The 22,050-nt window shown below is 43.0% G+C and overlaps 1 protein-coding gene across 6 annotated transcripts in view; it reads right to left on the reverse strand.

Annotated features, from left to right (window-relative positions):
- fam184ab (family with sequence similarity 184 member Ab) overlaps nt 1-22,050 on the reverse strand; it is a 105,308-nt gene that overhangs the window by 53,413 nt on the left and 29,845 nt on the right. For all 6 annotated transcript variants that reach the window (XM_055872810.1, XM_055872806.1, XM_055872808.1 and 3 more), the window contains 2 exons: nt 5,978-6,832; nt 2,228-2,363 (listed from right to left, as the gene is read on the reverse strand). In XM_055872810.1, coding sequence (XP_055728785.1) covers nt 2,228-2,363; nt 5,978-6,832 — 991 coding nt within the window. The remainder of the gene's footprint in view (nt 1-2,227; nt 2,364-5,977; nt 6,833-22,050) is intronic.

The raw sequence follows: 22,050 nt of genomic DNA on the forward strand, positions 1-22,050 counted from the left end.
GTACCTGTGAAAATATCTGATGCAAACTGGTGCAAAGACTTCATAAATTTTAACCAACATTATTTTAATATTTCATGACTTGAAGTCGTTGATATGTACATTTGAAGTCGTAAGTTTACATACACTTAGGTTGGAGTCATTAAAACTCGTTTTTCAACCACTCCACAAATTTCTTGTTAACAAACTATCGTTTTGTGGCAAGTCGGTTAGGACATCTACAAGTCATTTTTCCAACAACTGTTGACAGAGATTATTTCACTTATAATTTACTGTATCACAATTTCAGTGGGTCAGAAGGTTAGTGTGCCTTTAACAGCTTGGAAAAGTCCAGAAAATGATGTCATGGCTTTAGAAGCTTTTGATAGGCTAATTGACATCATTTGAGTCAATTGGAGGTGTACCAGTGGATGTATTTCAAGGCCTACCTTCAAACTCAGTGCCTCTTTGCTTGACATCACGGGAAAATCAAAAGGAATCAGCCAAGACCTCAGAAAAAAAATCGTAGACCTCCACAAGTCTGGTTCATCCTTTGGAGCAATTTCCAAACACCTGAAGGTACCACGTTCATCTGTACAAACAATAGTACGCACGTATAAACACCATGGAACCACGCAGCCATCATACCGCTCAGGAAGGAGAAGCGTTCTGTCTCATAGAGATGAACGTACTTTGGTGCGAAAAGTGCAAATCAAATCCATAACAACAGCAAAGGACCTTGTGAAGATGCTGGAGGAAACCGGTACAAAAGTATCTATATCCACAGTAAAACGAGTCCTATATCGACATAACCTGAAAGCCGCTAAGCAAGGAAGAAGCCACTGCTCCAAAACCACCATAAAATAGCAAGACTGGGCCTCCCGGGTGGCGCAGTGGTATATAGCTGTGCCACCAGAGATTCTGGGTTCGAGCCCAGGCTCTATCGCAGCCGGCCGCGACCGGGAGGCCCATGGGGTGGCGCAGATTGGCCCAGCGTCGTCCGGGTTTGGGAGGGTTTGGCCGGCAGGGATATCCTTGTCTCATCGCGCACTAGTGACTCCTGTGGCGGGCCGGGTGCAGTGCACACTGACCAGGTCGCCAGGTGTACGGTGTTTCCTCTGACACATTGGTGCGGCTGGCTTCCGGGTTGGGTGTGCATTGTCTCAAGAAGCAGTGCGGCTTGGTTGGGTTGTGTTTCGGGGGACGCATGGCTCTCGACCTTCGCCTCTCCAGAGTCCATACGGGAGGTGCAGCGAGGAGACAAGAATGTAACTACTACCAATTGGATACAACGAAATTGGGGAGAAAAAAGGGGCTAAAAAAAAAAAAAAAAAAAAAAACTACGGTTTGCAACTGCACATGGGGACAAAGATCGTACTTTTTGGAGAACTGTCCTCTGGCCATAATGACCATCGTTACGTTTGGAGGAAAAAGGGGGATGCTTGCAAGCCGAAGAACACCATACCAACCCTGAAGCACGGGGGGGCAGCATCAAGTTGTGGGGGTGCTTTGCTGCAGGAAGGACTGGTGCACTTCACAAAATGGATGGCATCATGAGGGAGGAAAATTATGTGGATATATATCGCAAGACCTCAGTCAGGAAGTTAAAACTTGGTCGCAAATGGGTCTTCCAAATGGACAATGACCCCAAGCAACATTCCAAAGTTGTGGCAAAATGGCTTAAGGAGCACAAAGTCATGGTATTGGAGTGGCCATCACGAAGCCCTGACCTCAATCCTATAGAAAATTTGTGGGCAGAACTGAAAAAGCGTGTGCGAGCAAGGAGGCCTACAAACCTGACTCAGTTACACCAGCTTTGTCAGGAGGAATGGACCAAAATTCACCCTATTGTGGGAAGCTTGTGGAAGGCTACCCGAAACGTTTGACCCAAGTTAAACAATTTAAAAGGCAATGCTAACAAATACTAATTGAGTGTGTGTAAACGTCTGACCCACTGGGAATGTGATGAAAGAAATTAAAGCTGAAATAAATCATTCTCTCTACTATTATTTTGACATTTCACATTCTTAAAATAAAGTGGTGATCCTAACTGACCTAAGACAGGGAATATTTACTAGGAATAAATGTCAGGAATTGTGAAAAACTGAGTTTATTATTCAAATTGTGGTTAATTAGTGTTGTTCGGGTAGTGCGGTACTGTGGGTTGTAACAGAGAAAGGAGGGGGGAAGAGAAGGATAGCGTAGAGTGTAGGATATGAAGGCTGGGGAGGAGGGAGGCATGCTAACTCACTGGCTTTGAGGAGGATCTCTGTGGCCTGCTGCTGCACACGATCTCTGGTGGCCTCCAGCTCACACTCCGCCTCCTTCTGTCGAATCTCCACGATCTCGGCATCCTGCGTCACCTCGTCCAGCTGTTTGCTCAACTCCTGGAACATAGACAGAGACACACAGAGCACAGGTTAGCCTACCCTCCTGAGGCACAGACACGCATAGCACAGGGTCAACTTCCTGACCCGTGTTCATTCTCTCTGCCAGAACAATGAAACAGTATATATACACACGACTCACTCACTCATATGCTCTAATAATCACTTAACTTTCTCTCTCTCCATCACTCTCTTTTTTTCCTTTCCTGCATTTGCACTCTCTCTGTAGAGATGTAGAGCTCGAGAAACTAGACACTTTTCATTCTTAATTGGACAGCTTTTACAGTACGGTGGACGTTCTCTACTGCTCTCAAGGACTGACCATGAAATAGTCACTTAGATTTACATTTCCCATGGGAATATAGTCCATATGGAAGTGGAGTTCTCATGCATATGTAAATATATTGACTTGTCTGGTGGGGCAGTAGGAAGCAGGGAGGCATGTAGCCTAGAGGTTAAGAGCATTAGGCCAGTAACTGAAAGGTCGCTGGTTCGAATCCTTAAGCCGACTAGATGAAAAACAATCTGTTGATGTGCCCTTAAAGGAATATTTTGGCATTGAGGCCTTTTATGTAATTCCCCATTTTATTTGTCTCTGTGTTCAGTATGAAGGAAGCTAAGAGGTAGTAGACTAATGTAGCCTGCTAGCAGATACCCATAAACCTCCATTCATTGCGCTAACGCTAGTTAGCTTTGGCTCGCGAAACTACTTCTAACTTACTTCATACTGGAGAAAGACACATAAAAATGGTATCCACGAGTTCATCTGACTTTGGGAAAGTAAATAAAGGGCCTCATTGCCAAAATCCCATTGTATCCCTTTAAACAAGGCACTTAACCCTAATTGCTCCTGTAAGTCGCTCTGGATAAGAGCATCTGCTAAATAACTAAGATGTCAATATAAAATGTAAACCTTTTTCTGAAGGATCGGTGTGGGGAGTACTTGTTTTTGATTTTGGGACTATATGTCCTCAAGCCAAAATATGATATTCAATTTAAGAACGCCTCGGTGGAAATCACAGAAATGTTGCCAAATATCAATTTGAAGATAAGATGGAGTTGTAAAGTATCTTAGGCCTTAAGTGCCACATTCCCTCATAAGGCCCGGTTTATATATATCCTTATAGATACCGGGGCCCCTCAGGGGTGCGTGCTTAGTCCCCTCCTGTACTCCCTGTTCAACCACGACTGAGTGGCCAAGCACGACTCCAACACAATCATTAATTTTGCTGACGACACAACAGTGGTAGGCCTGATCACCGACAACGATGAGACCTGGCAGTATGGTGCCTGGACAACAACCTCTCCCTCAACATGAGCAAGACAAAGGAGCTGATCGTGGACTGATCATGACCGGTTGCATCACCGCCTGGTATGGCAACTGCTCAGCATCCGACCGTAAGGCGATACAGAGGGTAGTGCATACGGCCCAATTACTGGGGCCAAGCTTCCTGCCATCCAGGACGTATATACTAGGTGGTGTCAGAGGAAGACCCCAAAAATTATCAAAGACTCCAGTCACGCAAGTCATAGACTGTTCTCTCTGCTACCGCACGGCAAGTGGTACCGGAGCGCCAAGTCTAGGTCCAAAAGGCTTCTTAACAGCTTCTACCCCCAAGCCATAAGACTGCTGAACAATTAGCCACCAGGACTACTTATATTGAGCCCCCCCCCCCCCCCCCCACACACACACACACACTGCTACTACTCGCTGTTTAATATCTATCCATAGTCACTTTACCCCTACCTACATGTACAAATGACCTCGACTAACCTGTACCCACGGACATTGACTCGGTATCGGTACCCCCTGTATATAGCCTTGTTATTATTATTATGTAATTTTATTGTGTTACTTTTTACTTTCGTTTATTTAGTAAATATTTTCTTAACTCTATTTCTTGAACTACATTGTTGGTTAAGGGCTTGTAAGTAAGCATTTCACGGTAAGGTCTACTACACCTGTTGTAATTTAAAATCAAATCAAATACATCTGCATGTTTTGTAGAGAGACAAACAATGCTAGCTAAAGTAAAATAAACATCTTGTCAGGAGTAAGAGAGAGGATGCATTCTGATTGGTCCGTGTGGTATGATTTCCCTGATGAGCAGTTGCTGGTGTGTGTGTGATGAGCTGTTTAGGTGGAGAGGACACGCTTTAATCACCCTCACAGTTTGTTTTGTTTCCCTTAATTAAAAATGTAATTGTGACAGCATGGCTGATATCATCGCGTCACACCTGAGCACCCGTCCCATACTAAACTGACTGGAAGAGCTCCTGGGAGCTATCCATTAAAATACATTCAGAGAAAGTAGCTAACAAAGATCCACCAATACATGTTACAGTGACTAGGCCTTTGGCTGACTGAAGGGGAATATCTGTAATAACCAGTGTTATAGGGTACATTCCTCCCTGAGTCAAAGCAAAGTTATTTTTGCAATCTCCACCGTGCTATACATATGAACGTGACGAGACTGACAGCTTCTCTGAGCCAGGCGAATTCATTCATCAGAATAATGATAATGGATATATCCAAAGGACTTGCAATAGAAACTAAGGTAAAACAAACTAAAGTGCACATAGTTTGCTGCTATTTCAGCTGCTTGATGTGATTGTGTGTTCGCTTTAGTTGGCTAGCTAGCTAGCAAAGGAGAAGTAACATTAGCCTAGCAATATTTTATCAGCTGGTTGTTGCCTATTTATAAATTATTTCTCTCGTCATCATTGTCTCTCATCATCATTGAACCTCTGCTAGTTAGCTACATGCCAATGATTTGTTTAGCATAGCAACATGGAATGAATAGAATGAACGACATGATCAAAACGTGAGAATAGAATTAACGACCAGTCTGTTTGGTTAGCAACTTCAGAACTAAGAACAGTTTTTTTGCCCAGACTAAATCGTCTGCTGGAAGGATTAAATAAAACAAATGTACTCATTAAAAAAACGTTTTAAATGAAAACATGTTCATATTTTAAATATATTGCCAACCATTTTATAAAAGCAATACGGCCCTCGAACCCAGGATTATCGTGTGATAACCTCCTCCTAAAAACAGCCCTTAGTTGGGAGTTATCACACAATAATCCCCGGGTTCTCATGCCTTATTGCTTAATTATATGATTCCAACTGTTTTCATCTATATCGCACGTCAAATCGCAACAGAAATATTTGATAAAAACATTTCCCATATCGTGTAACCCTAGGTAGGAGCATTCTAGGTAGGAGCATTTTTGGTAAAATCACCATGATTAAACATTAGGAGAGTGTGAATGATGAAGAAGTCTAATTACGGCAATTTAAATGGACCCTTAAATTTAGATCAAACTGTGGATTACACATTTTTAATCCTGCGCACTTCAAAGTTTGATTTTAACTTCTAATCATTTCACTAAATGACTATTAAACCACAATGGGATTTTCAGGATTAAGATATTAACTGCTTTCTGGGTTTAAGGATTACAGGGTTTAAAGATTACAGTGATAATTTAACATCAATGCTACATATCCTCTACTATGATGTTCACTCATGTATCTCTTTAAGACTAATAGCTTTGGGGGCTTTCATTAGGATGTTTAAGCCACAGTTGGGTATCTCCACAGGCTCTCTTACCTTGATATTGCTCTCGGCTGCAGTGAGCGAGACCTGCAGTTTATGGGACTTCTCCTTATGTTCCCGGGCCTCCTCCTGCACCCTCTGCAGCTCGGAACGCAGCTTCCCCAGGGTCTTCTGCAGCGCTGCCTCCTGCATGTGGAACTCCCTCCGCAGCTCCGCCTCCGTCTTCTTCCAGGCCTGCAGGTTATCTGCGGTGAGCTGCTGCGTGCGCTTCATGGCCTCCAGCTCGCGCTCGTAGAAGGCTTGGGCCTTGTTGAGCTTGGCCTCGTACTCCTCCACCAGCCTCTTCTTGTCCCCCTTAATCTCCTCCACACGCTCCGACAGGGACTCCACCTCCGCCTTGTGCAGCTGGCCCAGTTTCTCCTGGTCCTTGCTGTAGTTCTGGTTCTGGCTCTGGTGGCTGCGGAGCAGCTCCGACACCTCCTGCCGATGGTTGGCCTTTAGCTCCTCCAGGGCCAGCTTCTTCTCCTGCTCAAACTGGGCCTGCGCCGTGCCGAAAGAGTGCAGTTTCTCCTCGAACGAGTGCCGCATCTCCTCCACCTCGCGGGACATGGTGACAACACGCTGTGTGTGCTGGGCCTCGGTGCAGAGCTGCATGTCCTCCACACGCTGCCGGTAGGTCTCGAACTCGGCGAGGGCCTGGCGCTTCATGCGCTCGTGCAGCTCCATGGACTCCTCGAGCGACTGGATGCGCTGCTTAAGGTCCATCTCATCGCTGATCTTACTCTTGTACTGCATGATCTTATCCCGTGTCTCCGACAGGATCTGCTGCACCTCCTCCTCGTGAGCCTCCTTCAGCGTCTGGATGGCCGCTTCGTGCTCGTCATTCTTTGTGTTCAGAGCGTAGATCACCTTGGGGAGGCAGAGAGAGCATCAGTATGATGGTTGAGAAAGGACAGCATAGAACAAACACACATCCAATGGATTGTTTGAGCGGGTGCTGGAGATCAAAGTAAATGTTCATCAGTAAGAAAGTTAAAACTGTGTGGGGATGTGTTAGCATTGTCCTCAAACTAAAAGGGATACCTTGAAGGTTTATCATTACTTTGACTTCCTGCAACAATAAAAAAAAACACTTATGAGACAGATGATTGACAGTTAAGTGAGTGGCTGACCATTAAATCCCAAAAATGACTTCCAACTGAAAGCCTGGATAATCTGACTATAAAGTGATTTTCTGGTCACACAGAATTTAAGGGGGGAATACGTTTTACATTTACAGTTCAAAAGCCATGAGAAATTCCCCCTAATCTTAATCCTCCCTCCCCTCTACTGATCCAGGGTGCTGGCCTACGGAATAAGGCTATTTGTTTTGTCACCAGATAAACCTAGTCAATAATTCATCACTTTAATACTTTTGAAAACGTCTGTCATAAGAAGATAGAGTAGAAATGGAAAATAAAATGCCCTTTTCAGAGAATTGTATCCATATTTTATATGCCAGGGTGAATAACCAGGGGAGAACTGTGCATCTCTTAAAAGTGTTGCCAACTTGCCTGTGTTTTTAATATGTTAAAATGTTCAGAACATTTTCATTTTTAAACCGACTCCTATTGGCATCACTCGTACGACTGTCCGTTACAGCTCTCCATCAAATAAGAGCAGATGCAACACATTGTTCCCAGCCAGGTAGGACAACATTTTAATCAAAGGTTTATTCAAGAAAATACTAAACCAACAGGCATTTCTTGTTTGCTATTGTGACCTCTACTGCTGTGCCATCTCTCAATCGCATGGCAAGCTCTCAAAGGAGATAAAAGGCCTATGCAGCAGGATCCCAGCTCAATTCCCATTATAAACATAATATTAATCTTTTAATACCCTCAATGAAAGGCATTCTATGGGAATGAAAGGGCCCCAGCTTGTGAAGTTTCTCACGAGCGATGAGGGCTGAGTCAGAATTCATTTCCATAATTGTTTTGACAAATGACTAGGGGAAAGAGCTAAAAGTTCTGGGCCTATCTGGTGTTAGCGCGGCAATCTAGCCAGCCACATATGAAGAGGGAGATAGAGAGGGAGTGATAAAGAGTGAGATAAAGAGAGAGAGAGATGATAGAGAGAGTGCGGTCTGCAGTCCCATAGGCTCAGCGGGTGAAAGCAGTGGACTGAGAGACAATGGCTTTGGCAGAGAAGCGTGCAGCGATGTCATCATCCCATAATGATTCTCTCCTCCATTTGACCTGAGAGGAACCCTGTTGGCCTGCTGCCTGCCTTCCTCTCTCTCTCTTTCTCTCTCTCTCAAAAATATCGATGTCATAGTTATGTATTGATTGCAAACTCCTAACTCAACATAGTAAATTATTGCTGCTGCCTGGATAAGTGAGAGGAAAAAGTCTCCATGTGTTATTAACATCAGCCGTTCCCACCTCCACAGATCAATGTGTGGAACTGCTGGCTGACTCCAATAGAATTATATGGTCAATCCCACTAAGGCAAACTTTGAGTGGTTGAAATCCCAGCCTTGTGTGCTTTTGCGCCCAAAAATGTGAAAGCTGAATCAGTGATTCTAGATGGATGCATTCATCACTGATGGGATGTAGTCAATCTGAAACATGAGCCAAAAGCCCCAAGAGTAGACCTAGACCTACTTAGCGCTACTGAAGCTAGGAATGTGTGGTCTCAGTCATAACACTAAGCTACAATACCTGCAGAGAGTTAAGCCTCATTCATGTTTCCCAGAATGGTTTGAAGATGCTGAAGAGAGAGAAGAAAGAGTGATCCATTAGATCACAAAAGGCAAAGACACCTCAGGGCTACACTGGAGATGGTTCTGGGCTGAGGTTTCAGAGTAACTACTCAATATTCCCCATCAGACTCTGTCATACAGAATACTGATACACAAACAAGTATGAAATCGAACGTAATGCCCTATATGAATGATGATCAAGGATTCCAGGTGACAAGATTGAGACATAAATGAACCGGTGTGGTCAACACAAAGCTCTCTGGTTGTGGGTGTTCATTTCTAGGCTGAAGTCAGCATGTTTGGCACATAGAGGCATCATCTGCCTCAACAAGGGAGGGCTCAGGTCTAACAAATCCACTACTTCTCCTGGCACTGGGGCTTTAAAATCACTCCTACTGCCAAGTGCAGGGGTCATTACAAATGTCTTTACATCTGCAAATGGGACCTTGATGATAGAGATTATTACCGCCATTTGCAGAGCATTCTGGAAGGGTAACATATTGTTCAGTACAATGGGGCACTCGGTAAACGGGGCCAAATTAGCTTTGAGCGGTGGTAACTGCCTTGGTGAGGCTGCAATCACATTCTGCTCTGTGCTGGAGATCAAAATGTTACGTATTTTCGGGCCTTAACGGACAGCCCTGCAGAATGACTGACTGCCATCTCAATGCCCGGGCGGTCATCAATGTTCAGCTGCTTTGCCATTGACTGTCTGCATCAGTATTCAGTTGAAGCCAACATAAAGGCAATCTTGCTTATGTGACTTTTTTTCCCCAGTCATGTTTCCAGTTTTGTAAACCTAATTCCTGACTCGTATTCAGTATTAGTTGGACTAAGTAACGTACAAATATACTGTAGCGCATCAACCACCTTCGAGGCCCCTTAAAGAAGTGAGATGCTGATTCGCTAAGCTACTGAATATGCATTAATTGTGGAAAAGGATTGAATGAAGTCGAAAGATAGCCTAGTGCTAATTACAGTAATTACATGCACATTTTCCACTAAACTGCAAGGTGCACCTTAATCCAGAAGATAATTAAGGCAGATGAGGGGGTAGGACTGGGCCGGCTCTGTAAACGGTACTTGGTTTCATACAGAGGGAACACTATGATGAGCTTCTCCAGGAGTGTGACACCAAAACTTCCCCCACTGCGGCATTTACATGGCCTGATTGTGAATATGTTTGTTTTAAAAGCCTAACTTAGCAAGTCCACATATTACTGTATTATTTTTCCCGCTCTCATTTTTAAGCCTCTCTCAGACAGAAGATGATGGTTTGCGTACATAGGCAGTATTTGTGTAAATAGTCTTTACACAAGTCATTGCGTCATCTTATCTAAGGCGGGTTTGATTGATTTCAGTGTCATTGCTCTGGGAGTCATTGCTCTGAATGCACTATATGGTGTTTCTTCATAGAGAAACTACAGACACTCACTGATTATGTTGTGTTGGTGTTCCTCTCTCTGTTCTGTTGTGTAACTGTATTGGTGCGTTCTTAGTTATTGGGATAGATGTTTTTTCCACAGCTTCATTACAGTGATGAATATTTAACACGGCTCTATATAATCTGCAATATTAATTTACAACTCTTGGTCTAATCATGATGCACTGTACTGTAGACTGAGATTAAAAACGTTGACTTCCCTATCGGTCTTCCATTGAGATTTAGCCTTATTACATAACACATTTTAATTACAACCGAGACACATGGCGAAGGTCACAGAAAATGATGTGCTCCACTTGCCTTCAGACAGGAAGTGCCTGTGTTAATGGATGGTGGAGTGGTTACCTTTAGTGTGTGGGTGCAAAACAAATGAGTCATGCCCCAATTTGTCTCTGATTCATCTAACTACCCTGAAAGCCTAACTGAATGAGATCTAATTCTAAAGCACTGCAATCTCCTCCTTCAGAAATGTAATGGTTGATTAAGATAATTAAATCACATGCCTCTCATTTTAATATTGTAAATATGCTTCCTTCCAACAGCAGCGTCTATGGTCCCTGATCTTCCTCAGATACTAAAGCAGATGAAACCAGAGGACTCAGATACTAATGCAGAGGACTCATGCCAACTTTTGGGATACTGCCTGATCAATCTCTAATACTGTGTACTAGGCTGTAGCACTGGGTGGTGAGAAAAGCCTTGATTACAGTGGTTCCCATTTCCTTAGCCGGCATTGACAGGTTTAATCTGTTTACCAGGGGGATTTAGTGCCTGCTGCTGGAAGGCACGGTTGCCATGCCCCTGATGTCATCCAACTTGGGCAGCACCCTCTCTAGGAGGCGGAGGCTGTCAGCAGGGCAGAACACAGAAAGCAGAACACATCTGTAAGTATCTGCTGGAAAGGAACAGTGTAAACATCTGTCTGAGAATGTGTCCAGGGCTGGACCTACAACGTCTTACCAGCCACTCAAATACATTTCTTACTTTGAGGTCATTTTATAGCATTTCAATTCAGATAACTTTGAGTAGAGAGACAGACATTATTGGTCAAAATATCAGTATGTATGACTTGCTTTGTTCTGTAGCTATTTGCCATAGAACATAGACTGTGGCATTGCTGGAGAAGCTGCCTGTATAAATGTGCATGTGATCATGTCTCCACACATGACTGGATGACACCTCGAACAATGCAAGAGGACAAAATGGTATAAAGATCTGGAAATGACAGAAAGGCTCTTTATAGATCAATATCTTCACATCAAAATAACAACAGTATTTTGGAGCCTATTTTTTGAGTGAGGCGACAGACAAGGCATCTCCTAGTGGGGTTCGGAGCATCCTTTTCAGAGCGCATCGCAGGGAGCGTGCTGTGGAGCATTTGTTATGTGATCCATCGCCCTAGGGCGAAACAAATGAGGCAAGGCAGAGGGAGTGGAGTACTAGAGGACTTTGACTGGCCTTGTACATAGCGCTCCATCAGCACAGCGACTAAAAACTTTCTAAAGCACCGCCTTGGAAACCAGGCCTTGGACGGTTGTGGAGTTGAGGGAGGTATTACAGATATACATTCCACCTGCTGCCAAGTCTGACATGCTCAATCCCAATTCCAATAGTCACGCCATCATCTCAACAGTGGTTTGTGTTTACTTCAAAAGAGCTGTCCAGGTTACATGATGCTCCTTGCTCGAGGCAATATGGAGTCAGATTGTCTGCCAAGGAGGTAAGTGTTCTTCCACTCCTCAGTTACTTGGGTTCAGTGGGCCTCTCTGTTGGGGGACTGAAACAGGGAGGGATGTGGGTCAGACTACGTGATTCCACGGTGTCAGTGACCCTGTTTGACAGTCTGTCTGGACACACTGTGACAGCTCAGTGGCGAGGGGGGGGGGAAATCTCCTTGGGCCAGTGAATGGCCACTTGGTCGGTCTGTCTGTTTGTCTCTTGGCTGTCTCTCCTCACCATCCCCAGAGCCCAACAGGACTGGGTAGTGGTGGGCAGCATAATCTCTCATGGACAGACTACATAAACATAAAATGGTTTCGTAGAGCTGTCATGACACAATGCGATGAGTGAGATAAAGCACCATTACTTCCGGTGCTTGGGTTTTTCCTCGCTGATTATTTGGGCAAATCACAATTTTGCAGGTGTTAGCATCTATCGAATTTCGGAATGGGAGGGGACATTTAGCCATAGACTTGCCCATAACTTGCAAGGAGAGAGGGTGGAGCTCTTTGTTTCCGATTCCGATCTTTGTTCTCTCTCTTCTCTTAGCACTGTATGGACCCAGAACTTAATCGAACATCTGACGCAAGACTTTAGTTCCAGGTTAACCGAGAGTATGGGCAGAGAGAGACATCAGCTCTACCCACACAGGGCAGGCCTGCCCTGCCCATGCATGGGCTCATCAAGAGTCTTTACAGGCCTTCTGCTGCCTGGAGAAAAACCCATGTGAAAGTAAGCACGGGGAGTGCAGGGGGCAGGGGGTTCAATCCCTGTCAGCCTCCATCCCGCAGCCTATTATCGTCGCAACCATGGCCCATGGGCCCCTCCCAAATCACCACCTTGATCTCAGACCTGTCAACAGGGCTCGTCACATCGTGAATGCATAACTCCACTGGAGAAGTGTAAGCCAGGAGAAAGCTCAGTCTTTGAAAGCTCACAGTGCCGTTGTTGAGTTGGAGTTCTAGTGATCGAAGAGAAGAAGCTGGGTAGGGGCTGTTCCCTACAATAACTGGTTCTTCTGATCTTACACTATGCACATTCTTCAGTGCACTTACAGATAGGGCAGTGCATTTTAGATGACGGTAATTGGCCAGCCAAATGACCACAGTCACCGTAATTACCGTTCGAATAGCAAAGACGCACATTTTCTCCTCTCCTCCTGACCGCATGTGCTGCCATAGAAACAGAATGAATAGAACGGGCGTCCCCATTCAAGGCATGACATAATGGGTGGACTGGCGGCCATTGCAAGTGTACCAATAGGAGCAACACAGGAAGTGTACTGCACCCATCAATATGTGCTGTGATTTTTTGAGTCAGTTCAACTGAAATTATATATATATTAAAAAAAACATTCCATTGCATGAGCCACATCAGTTAAGATCATTTCAATGAACATTCTACATTACCATGGAAATTATTGCATCACAATTGCAGGCAGTTATTGCAAGAGTACCAGTCAAATTGCCAGGGTTGCCAATAAATATATTGTAAAACAATTAAAATAAAATTGCCAGGGTTAGAGGTTCTAAGCATGTTCATTCATTCTATGTGTGCTGCTTTTGCAAGGAGGGGGGCATTGCCTTGGCAACCGAAGACTCATTTGCTCCAACCCCTTGCTTTTTCAGCAAGGTGCAACAAAGTTTCATCATGTTGTTAAGAGTCCATACTTACCGCATAAACGGACTTAACAGCACAACTGCCGTTTCTGTCAGCTGGTTCAGTGAGGTGTTTTTTATTATTATTATTTGGGGGGTATTTTGGTCCACTGCACCATTGTCCCCTTTCTAGACTCTCTGGGCTTTACTTTTCTCCTCTGGGCAAAAGACACTTAACAGCAATCTGTAGCTTTCTGACTATAAAAGGTATAGGAGAGTGATTTTAAGTTCAGGCTAGGCGAGAGAACAAAGTTACATTAAGTAGGTCAGCAGCCAATAGCACCAGGCTTTTACAAACCTTATTTATTTTTGTACCTATATATTGTATATTGTTTTTTTATGGTGTGGTTTTTATATAAGCCCATGGGCTACCAACCACACCTACACACCATTTATTTTTATTTTATCTGTATTGTTCTTTATCACTTATTTTCCTTGGTGCAAATAAATTACACCTAAAATTAAACCTAAATCAGCTGAATCCATCCATCCTCACCTTTACCTGTGGCGAATGGGAAGAAATTGGACAAAGTGATGTGTATTTAAGAGAGTGTGCTGTAATTTCAGCTCAACACCCAGCTACTATCTGATGGTAACTCAAAGCAGCCTTTGGGAAGGTAGTCGCAGACAGGCTCCAAGTTTCAGGATGTGGGCCAAGTTAATTAAATATCAGCTCTACCCTTGAGCAGCATGGAAAATCCAAAGAACACTACGATTTGATGAAAAATTAGGAGAAAAGAAGCAGAAATCCCTACTATTCAAACTCTTAGATATTCATTATGGGCTTCTACAGAAGGTTATTTGGCTGGAAAGACGTGGGGATGAGGGAATGCTTCCTACTCATTAGAGACCGCTGGTCTCAAACCTACCTGTATCACAAAGCTGCACAGTCTTCCCACTTCTCATTTATTCAATTCCATCTTGATTACATCAAAGCCCTCACATACTACTCACCGCTCCATTCCCATTCATAAACCCACTCACTACATCCGTGTCGTAAAAAATCCCTTAAAGAATTCTCGGAGGGATTCCTATTACCTCACTAAACTGGCTAAGCACCACCTGGTCTATCAACTCAAATACGGAGTCTGTTACAAGCCACATTTGTTTACCACACAGCAATAACCACTTTACAGACATGTTTTATGAATCCACATGTTTCTATGCTTCAGTCAGGGGGGGGGGGTCATGAATGTGAACCTGGCAAATTGCACTTTATAAGAAGCTGACCAATGCTTGGCTTGGATGAGCCTATAAAATGAAACCGTACTGAATAGAGCCTTTAACTGGATGTTATAACTGGGTCTGATCAATAGACATATCTAGATTTACTGGGGACCACAAAACTTTAGCCTTTTGTATAGCTGACCACGTTAGCTCCAGTATTGATTAAAGAAGACTTTACTGTGCCTTTCGGCAGTGAAATACTTAGCAGGGAAACGGCAGTGAGCGAGACATATTATTGACTAATGAGAAATGCACGAATATAGCAAGCAGAAGATGAACAATACAATATCTGAGGTCCAAATCATAGCCTCTTATTCAACACAGTGTCCGTGATAACTTTGTACCGTACTTTATACTCTGAACTTTGCATACAGATGAGACAAAATGTTGGAAAACATTTGCTCTGGTGCCGTCTGTGGCCCAAACCAATATGGGATGTGGGGAGCGTAAAGGTCAGCTCCACTGAGGAGCTACAGGTGTGACTCCAGACCTTTCAGAGCTCCACTGTCTACTGTTTACCTACGCCTGGCTAGACTTCCAAGGAATCTGAGTAGGGACGTCAAAATGTTCAGGATGATGCAGTCAGTAAGGAAGCTCTAGGTCTAAAACGCCTGGCTAAATTGTGTTTAAGAGCCATTTTTATTCTCCAGGGTAAAAGTAGTGAGAAAGATTAAATTGTAAAAATCTGTGAGTGTCTTTCATTTACTATGAATTATTTTGACACTAAAAATTACTGTATTATACGCGTATTTCCCTTATTGGACAGAACCCGTGACCCAGCTAAGTAACTCATGCAAAGAGTTAAAGCGCAATTATGTGTTTTATCTCCAGTACTCTGCCATGATTGTCAGTTATGTAGCTGCTCTACTGATAATCTCAGTGCGTCCTTGCTGGGATGACACAATCAGTCTACTACCGGAGAATATTAACATCAAACACATTGGTTCACCGTTCCACGGTAGGGGACAGCATACCATAATATTCTGAATAATGGCCAAGTCTACCTCGCTCCTTATTCTACTGAACCGCTTAGGCGTAACAAACACAAGTCCAACATTTATCGGAAACTGTTAAACTACCTGCTCACTACCCTCCTGCTCTCCGGGGATGTGCAACTCAAGCCTGGGCCCAACATCACCGAGCCAGCGATACGCACCGGAGTGGAGAGCGGTGGATGGCCTCGTCCACTGATCGTCGCCGCTGTGGAAGTGGGTGAGTGCTATGGTCCTATGGTTTCTCTCGACTCACCCAGCTCCAGGATAGAATTTGACTCTTCAAACATACCAAAGTCGCTATATGCGATCCCTGACTCTGCTTCTGGTACGCAAGCTGTTTTAATTAGTTCCCCGCATCCAGTGCAGGCGGGAGGGATTGTTAATTGCGCTACCGAACTACCTCTAATCAAAACGAAACAAAACGGCCTAAACCCAGCCGTCAGAAAACACAGAAAATTTAACTTTTTTCAATGTGTCAATCACTCTCGAGTCATCTGGGACCCACGAGCTAAGCCCAAGGGACTACTAGGGGGGCACTTGAACATTCGTAGTGTCATTCCAAAAAGTGATCAAATTCAACATCTACTCACAGACTCCAACCTTGACTTTCTCTGCCTCTCAGAGACGTGGCTCCATAAAAACTATCCATCTGCTGCTTTGATTGTGCCTGGCTACAATGTTTTCAGGAGAGACAGGACTGAAGGAAGAGGGGGTGTGATGATTTACATTAAATAACATATCCGATGTAAACAAATTGAGTGGTCATGTGATAATGAACTAGAATGTATTGGCCTGAACATTACACTGTCTCCCCAAATGTCTTTTACCCTCATTGGAATGTATAGGCCACCTTCCACCAAAAGTGTGTTTTTCGATCAGTTTAATAACATGCTTAGGGAATGTGATTTTGGGAAAGAGGTCATCTTAATGGGAGATTTTAACATTAATTATGAAGACAAGTGTTGTAGGAAAACCCTCAAACGGATCACTAATACCTTTGACCTTACACAGCTAGTTAAAGGGCCAACCAGGGTGACTTGTTGCTCTAAAACACAGATTTTGGTGTTCAGTAATAAACCAGCGAGAGTGACTAAATCATTCAATATGGTTACTGGGCTATCTGATCATAATCTGACACTTATAGCCAGAAAGCTGTCTAAGAGCAGGTTTAACCTCTCTACTGTTAGAAAGCCTGATCAACTAAGAATACCTAAGAGTGAATTAAGCTATTTTGAAAACGCAATTAAGGGAATTAACTGGAATGATCTCTTGTCCTATGCAGACGTGGAAGCTGATAGTCAAGTTTTTCTATCCACAATCCAGACTACATTAAATGGTTTCCTAAAGAAAATCAAATCCAAACCTGGCCAAGAGAGCACTCTTCCTTGGCTAAATGGAGAAATCTGGAAATTGATGAAAGAACAAGATTATTATCTAAAAATAGCCCTAAGATCCAAATTAGAGCATGTCAGACGTAGGTTTACCATGTTGAGAAATAAGGTGATGAAAGAAATCAGACAGGCCAAGGCAAACTTTTTTATTAACATAATTGGTGAAGCAAAGGGAAATTCTAAACTGATCTGGGAGAATCTAAAAAAGTTTACAGGGAAAGACCATAGTAACACTGCAAAAAGACTAGAAATCATGGTGAATAACAATCTAACACAGGATGCAGTCGAAATAGCAATAGCCTTCAATTCCTACTTTATTGACTCTGTCAGGGTACTGACACAGAACCCCTCCACTGGTTTCTTGGGCTCAGTGCTAGTAAATGATGCTCAACCTGTCTTCATCATAAGGGAGGTTTCTGAGTCAAAGGTGGACAAGGTGATTAGCTCACTAAAGAACTCTAAAGCCAAAGATGTGTTTGGGATGGACTCTACCTTTCTTAAAAACTACAAAGAGTCACTCATTGGCCCCATTACTAAGGTCACCAACACATCTATTGGTCTCGGGGTGTTTCCAAGGATATGGAAGTCGGCCATAATAACGGCCATCTTTAAATCAGGCGACCCTGCTGACGTGAGTAACTACAGGCCCATTAGTATACTACCTGTGGTGTCAAAGGTTGTTTAAAAGTGTGTAGCAGAACAACTGATTGCCCACCTCAACAACAGCCCCTTCACATTACATTCCATGCAGTTTGGCTTCAGAGCGAAACACTCCACAGAAAAGGCCAACTGCTTTCTTCTGGAAAATGTGAAGTCCAAGATGGACAAAGGGGGCATTGTTGGGGCTGTGTTTCTGGACCTAAGGAAGGCTTTTGATACTGTTCTCATCACAAAATTGTCCAAGTTCAACTTTCCCCCCGATGCCTTGAGATGGATGAAATCGTACCTTGAAGGCAGAACTCAGTGTGTCAGAGTGAGCAATGAGCTGTCGCCCACTCTTAGCTATGATGTGGGTGTGCCCCAAGGGTCAATACTGGGGCCCCTCCTGTTCAGCCTGTACATTAATGATCTGCCTTCTGTCTGTACTGGGTCTGAAGTTCAAATGTATGCAGATGATACAGTGATATATGTGCATGCAAAGAGCAAACAACAAGCTGCACAAGAACTCACTACTGTAATGGTCCAGGTTACAAAGTGGCTCAGTGACTCGTGTTTGCATCTCAATGTGAAAAAAACTGTTTGCATGTTCTTCACAAAGAGGGCAACAGATGCTACTGAGCCAGATGTCTATGTGTCAGGGGAGAAGCTCCAGGTGGTATCTGATTTTAAGTACCTTGGCATCATACTTGATTCCAACCTCTCTTTTAAAAAGCATGTGAAAAAGGTAATTCAAATAACCACATTCAACCTAGCTAATTTCCGATTTATACGAAATTGTTTGACTACAGAGGTTGCAAAACTGTACTTCAAATCTATGATACTCCCTCACTTAACATACTGCTTGACTAGTTGGGCCCAAGCTTGCTGTACAACAGTAAGACCTATTCAGTCTGTCTACAAACAGGCTTTCAAAGTGCTTGATAGGAAGCCCAATAGCCATCATCAATGTCACATCCTCAGAAAGCATGAGCTCCTGAGTTGGGAAAATCTTGTGCAATACACCGATGCATGTCTTGTATTCAAGATCCTAAATGGCTTGGCTCCCCCTCCACTCAGTATTTTTGTTAAAAAGAAAACCCAAACATATGGCAGCAGATCCACAAGGTCTGCCATGAGAGGTGACTGTAGTTCCCCTAAGGAAAAGCACCTTTAGTAAATCCGCTTTTTCTGTGAGAGCTTCCCATGTCTGGAATACACTGCCATCAGACACACATAACTGCACCACATATCACACTTTCACAAAATGCTTGAAGACATGGCTAAAGGTCAATCAGATTTGTGAACATAATCCCTAGCTGTGTGTTGCCGTTTTCCATGTCTGTAACTTGTGAGGTGTGGAAACACTTTGTTGCTTTTATGAATTTTGTCTTGCTGCTTTTTGTTCTATGTTGCTCTGTCTGTATGCTACGTCTTGCTTGTCCTATGCTGCTATGTCTGTACGCTATGATGCTATTGTCTATATTGTAATTGTTTTTAATAACCTGCACAGGGACTGTTGAAAATTAGCCGGCTGGCTAAAACCGGCACTTTTACTGAAACGTTGATTAATGCGCACTGTCCCTGTAAAAATAAACTCAAACTCAAACTAGTCGATTAGGACATCTACTTCGTGCATGACAAGTTATTTTTCCAACAATTGTTGACAGACAGATTATTACACTTATAATTCACTGTATAACAATTTCAGTGGGTCAGAAGTTTACATACACTAAGTTGACTGTGCATTTAAACAGCTTGGAAAACTCCAGAAAATGATGTCATGGCTTTAGAAGCTTCTGATAGGCTAATTGATATAATTTGAGTCAATTGGAGGTGTACCTGTGGATGTATTTCAAGGCCTACCTTCAAACTCAGAGCCTCTTTGCTTGACATCATGGGAAAATCAAAAGAAATCAGCCAAGACGTCAGAAAAAAAATTGTAGACCTCCACAAGTCTGGTTCATCCTTGGGAGCAATTTCCAAACGCCTGAAGGTACCACGTTCATCTGTACAAACAATTGTACACAAGTATAAACACCATGGGACCACGCAGCCGTCATACCGCTCAGGAAGGAGATACATTCTGTCTCCTAGAGAACGTACTTTGGTGCGAAAAGTGCAAATCAATCCCAGAACAACAGCAAAGGACCCTGTGAAGATGCTGGAGGAAACAGGTACAAAAGTATCTATATCCACAGTAAAACGAGTCCTAAATCGACATAACCTGAAAGGCCGCTCAGCAAGGAAGAAGCCACTGCTCCAAAACCATCATTATGTTTGGAGGAAAAAGGGGAAGGCTTGCAAGCCGAAGAACACCAATCCAACCGTGAAGCACAGGGGTGGCAGCATCATGTTGTGGGGGTGCTTTGATGCAAGAGGGACTGGTGCACTTCACAAAATAGATGGCATCATGAGGGAGGAAAATTATGTGGATATATTGAAGCAACATCTCAAGACCTCAGTCAGGAAGTTAAAGCTTGATTGCAAATGGCTCTTCCAAATGGACAATGACCCCAAGCATACTTCCAAAGTTGTGGCAAAATGGCTTAAGGACAACAAAGTTATTGGAGTGTCCATCACAAAGCCCTGACCTCAATCCTATAGAAAATGTGTGGGCAGAACTGAAAAAGTATGTGCGAGCAAGGAGGCCTACAAACCTGACTCAGTTACACCAGCTCTGTCAGGAGGAATGGACCAAAATTCACCCAACTTATTGTGGGAAGCTTATGGAGGGCTACCCAAAACATTTGACCCAAGTTAAACAATTTAAAGGCAATTCTACCAAATACTAATTGAGTATATGTAAACTTCTGACCCACTGGGAATGTGATGAAAGAAATAAAAGCTGAAATAAATATATAATTCTCTCTACTATTATTCTGACATCCACATTCTTAAAATAAAAGTGGTTATCCTAACTGACCTAAGACAGGGAATTTTTCCTAGGATTAAATGTCAGGAATTGTGAAAATGAGTTTAAATGTATTTGGCTAAGGTGTATGTAAACTTCCAACTTCAACTGTGTGTGTGTGTAAGCCAACATACATTTGATCAGAAATACAGTGTAGACATTGTTAATGTTGTAAATGACTATTGTAGCTGGAAACGACTGATTTTTTAATGGAATATGTACGTAGGCGTACAGAGGCCCATTATCAGCAACTATCAGCAAATAATGTGACATTTCACATTATTAAAATAAAGTGGTGATCCTAACTGACCTAAAACAAGGAATTTTTACTAGGATTAAATGTCAGGAATTGTGAAAAACTGTAACGCTCGTCGGAAGGATGAGACCAAGGTGCAGCATGGTACGTGTTCATGCTTCTTTATTAAAACCGAACACCAAACAAAATAACAACATCACGTCTTGAAGGTTACACAGAGCTAACAAAAAACATCCCACAACCTAAGGTGGCAAAACATGCTGCCTAAGTATGATTCCCAATCAGAAACAACGATAGAAAGCTGTCCCTGATTGAGAACCATACCCGGCCAAAACATAGAAACACAAATCATAGAAATAAAGAACATAGAATGCCCACCCAAATCACACCCTGACCAAACCAAATAGAGACATGAAAAAGGCTCTCTAAGGTCAGGGCGTGACAAAATGAGTTAACATGTATTTGGCTAAGGTGTATGTAAACTTCCGACTTCAACTGTAACTGTCATTTTCAGACCACGATGGCCAGAAAGAAATTGGGCGCTCCTCCCATCAACGTTTCTGGCCTCACAATTCATGGATTTGAGGGTTAATCTATCATTCAAATGAAAGCCAACTCCTGTTGCTATTTAGAAACCAATATGAGGTGGTGATTCGTTGAAGAAATCCAATCAAAAAAGTGTTGCGTTTCCTTTTCGCATTGGCCATCTACCGTAATCAGATTCTCAGAAAAATACATTGATAAAATTGCTATGACAGGTTTCATCTATCAACAGATATATGCAGCATATCCAAGTTCACTGAGGTTTGTCTGTTAGAATAGCGCAGAAGGTACATCGCCATGGTTATTGTCCCAGTTCCATTCATTTCAATACAATATTGATGCAAGTGATTAATTTGTACACACTATTGATTACAGTAGAATAAGCTAATCAATTCCAGTCTAGAGTGACCGCTTGGTCAATATTGTTTCCGTGTGCAGTTTATCAGGTTCTAGTTTAGCAAAATACAATTAATCTGAAAACAAGTGTGACACACACGTGTGTGTAGGGAGTCACTTTTGTGTATTGGTCTTCAAAATATCACAACTTATTTCAGCATATTGATTATGAATTTGGACATCTAAAACCAGTGTTTTAACACTC

Source organism: Salvelinus fontinalis, chromosome 20, assembly GCF_029448725.1.
Source record: "Salvelinus fontinalis isolate EN_2023a chromosome 20, ASM2944872v1, whole genome shotgun sequence".
Taxonomy (NCBI): Eukaryota; Metazoa; Chordata; class Actinopteri; order Salmoniformes; family Salmonidae; genus Salvelinus; species Salvelinus fontinalis.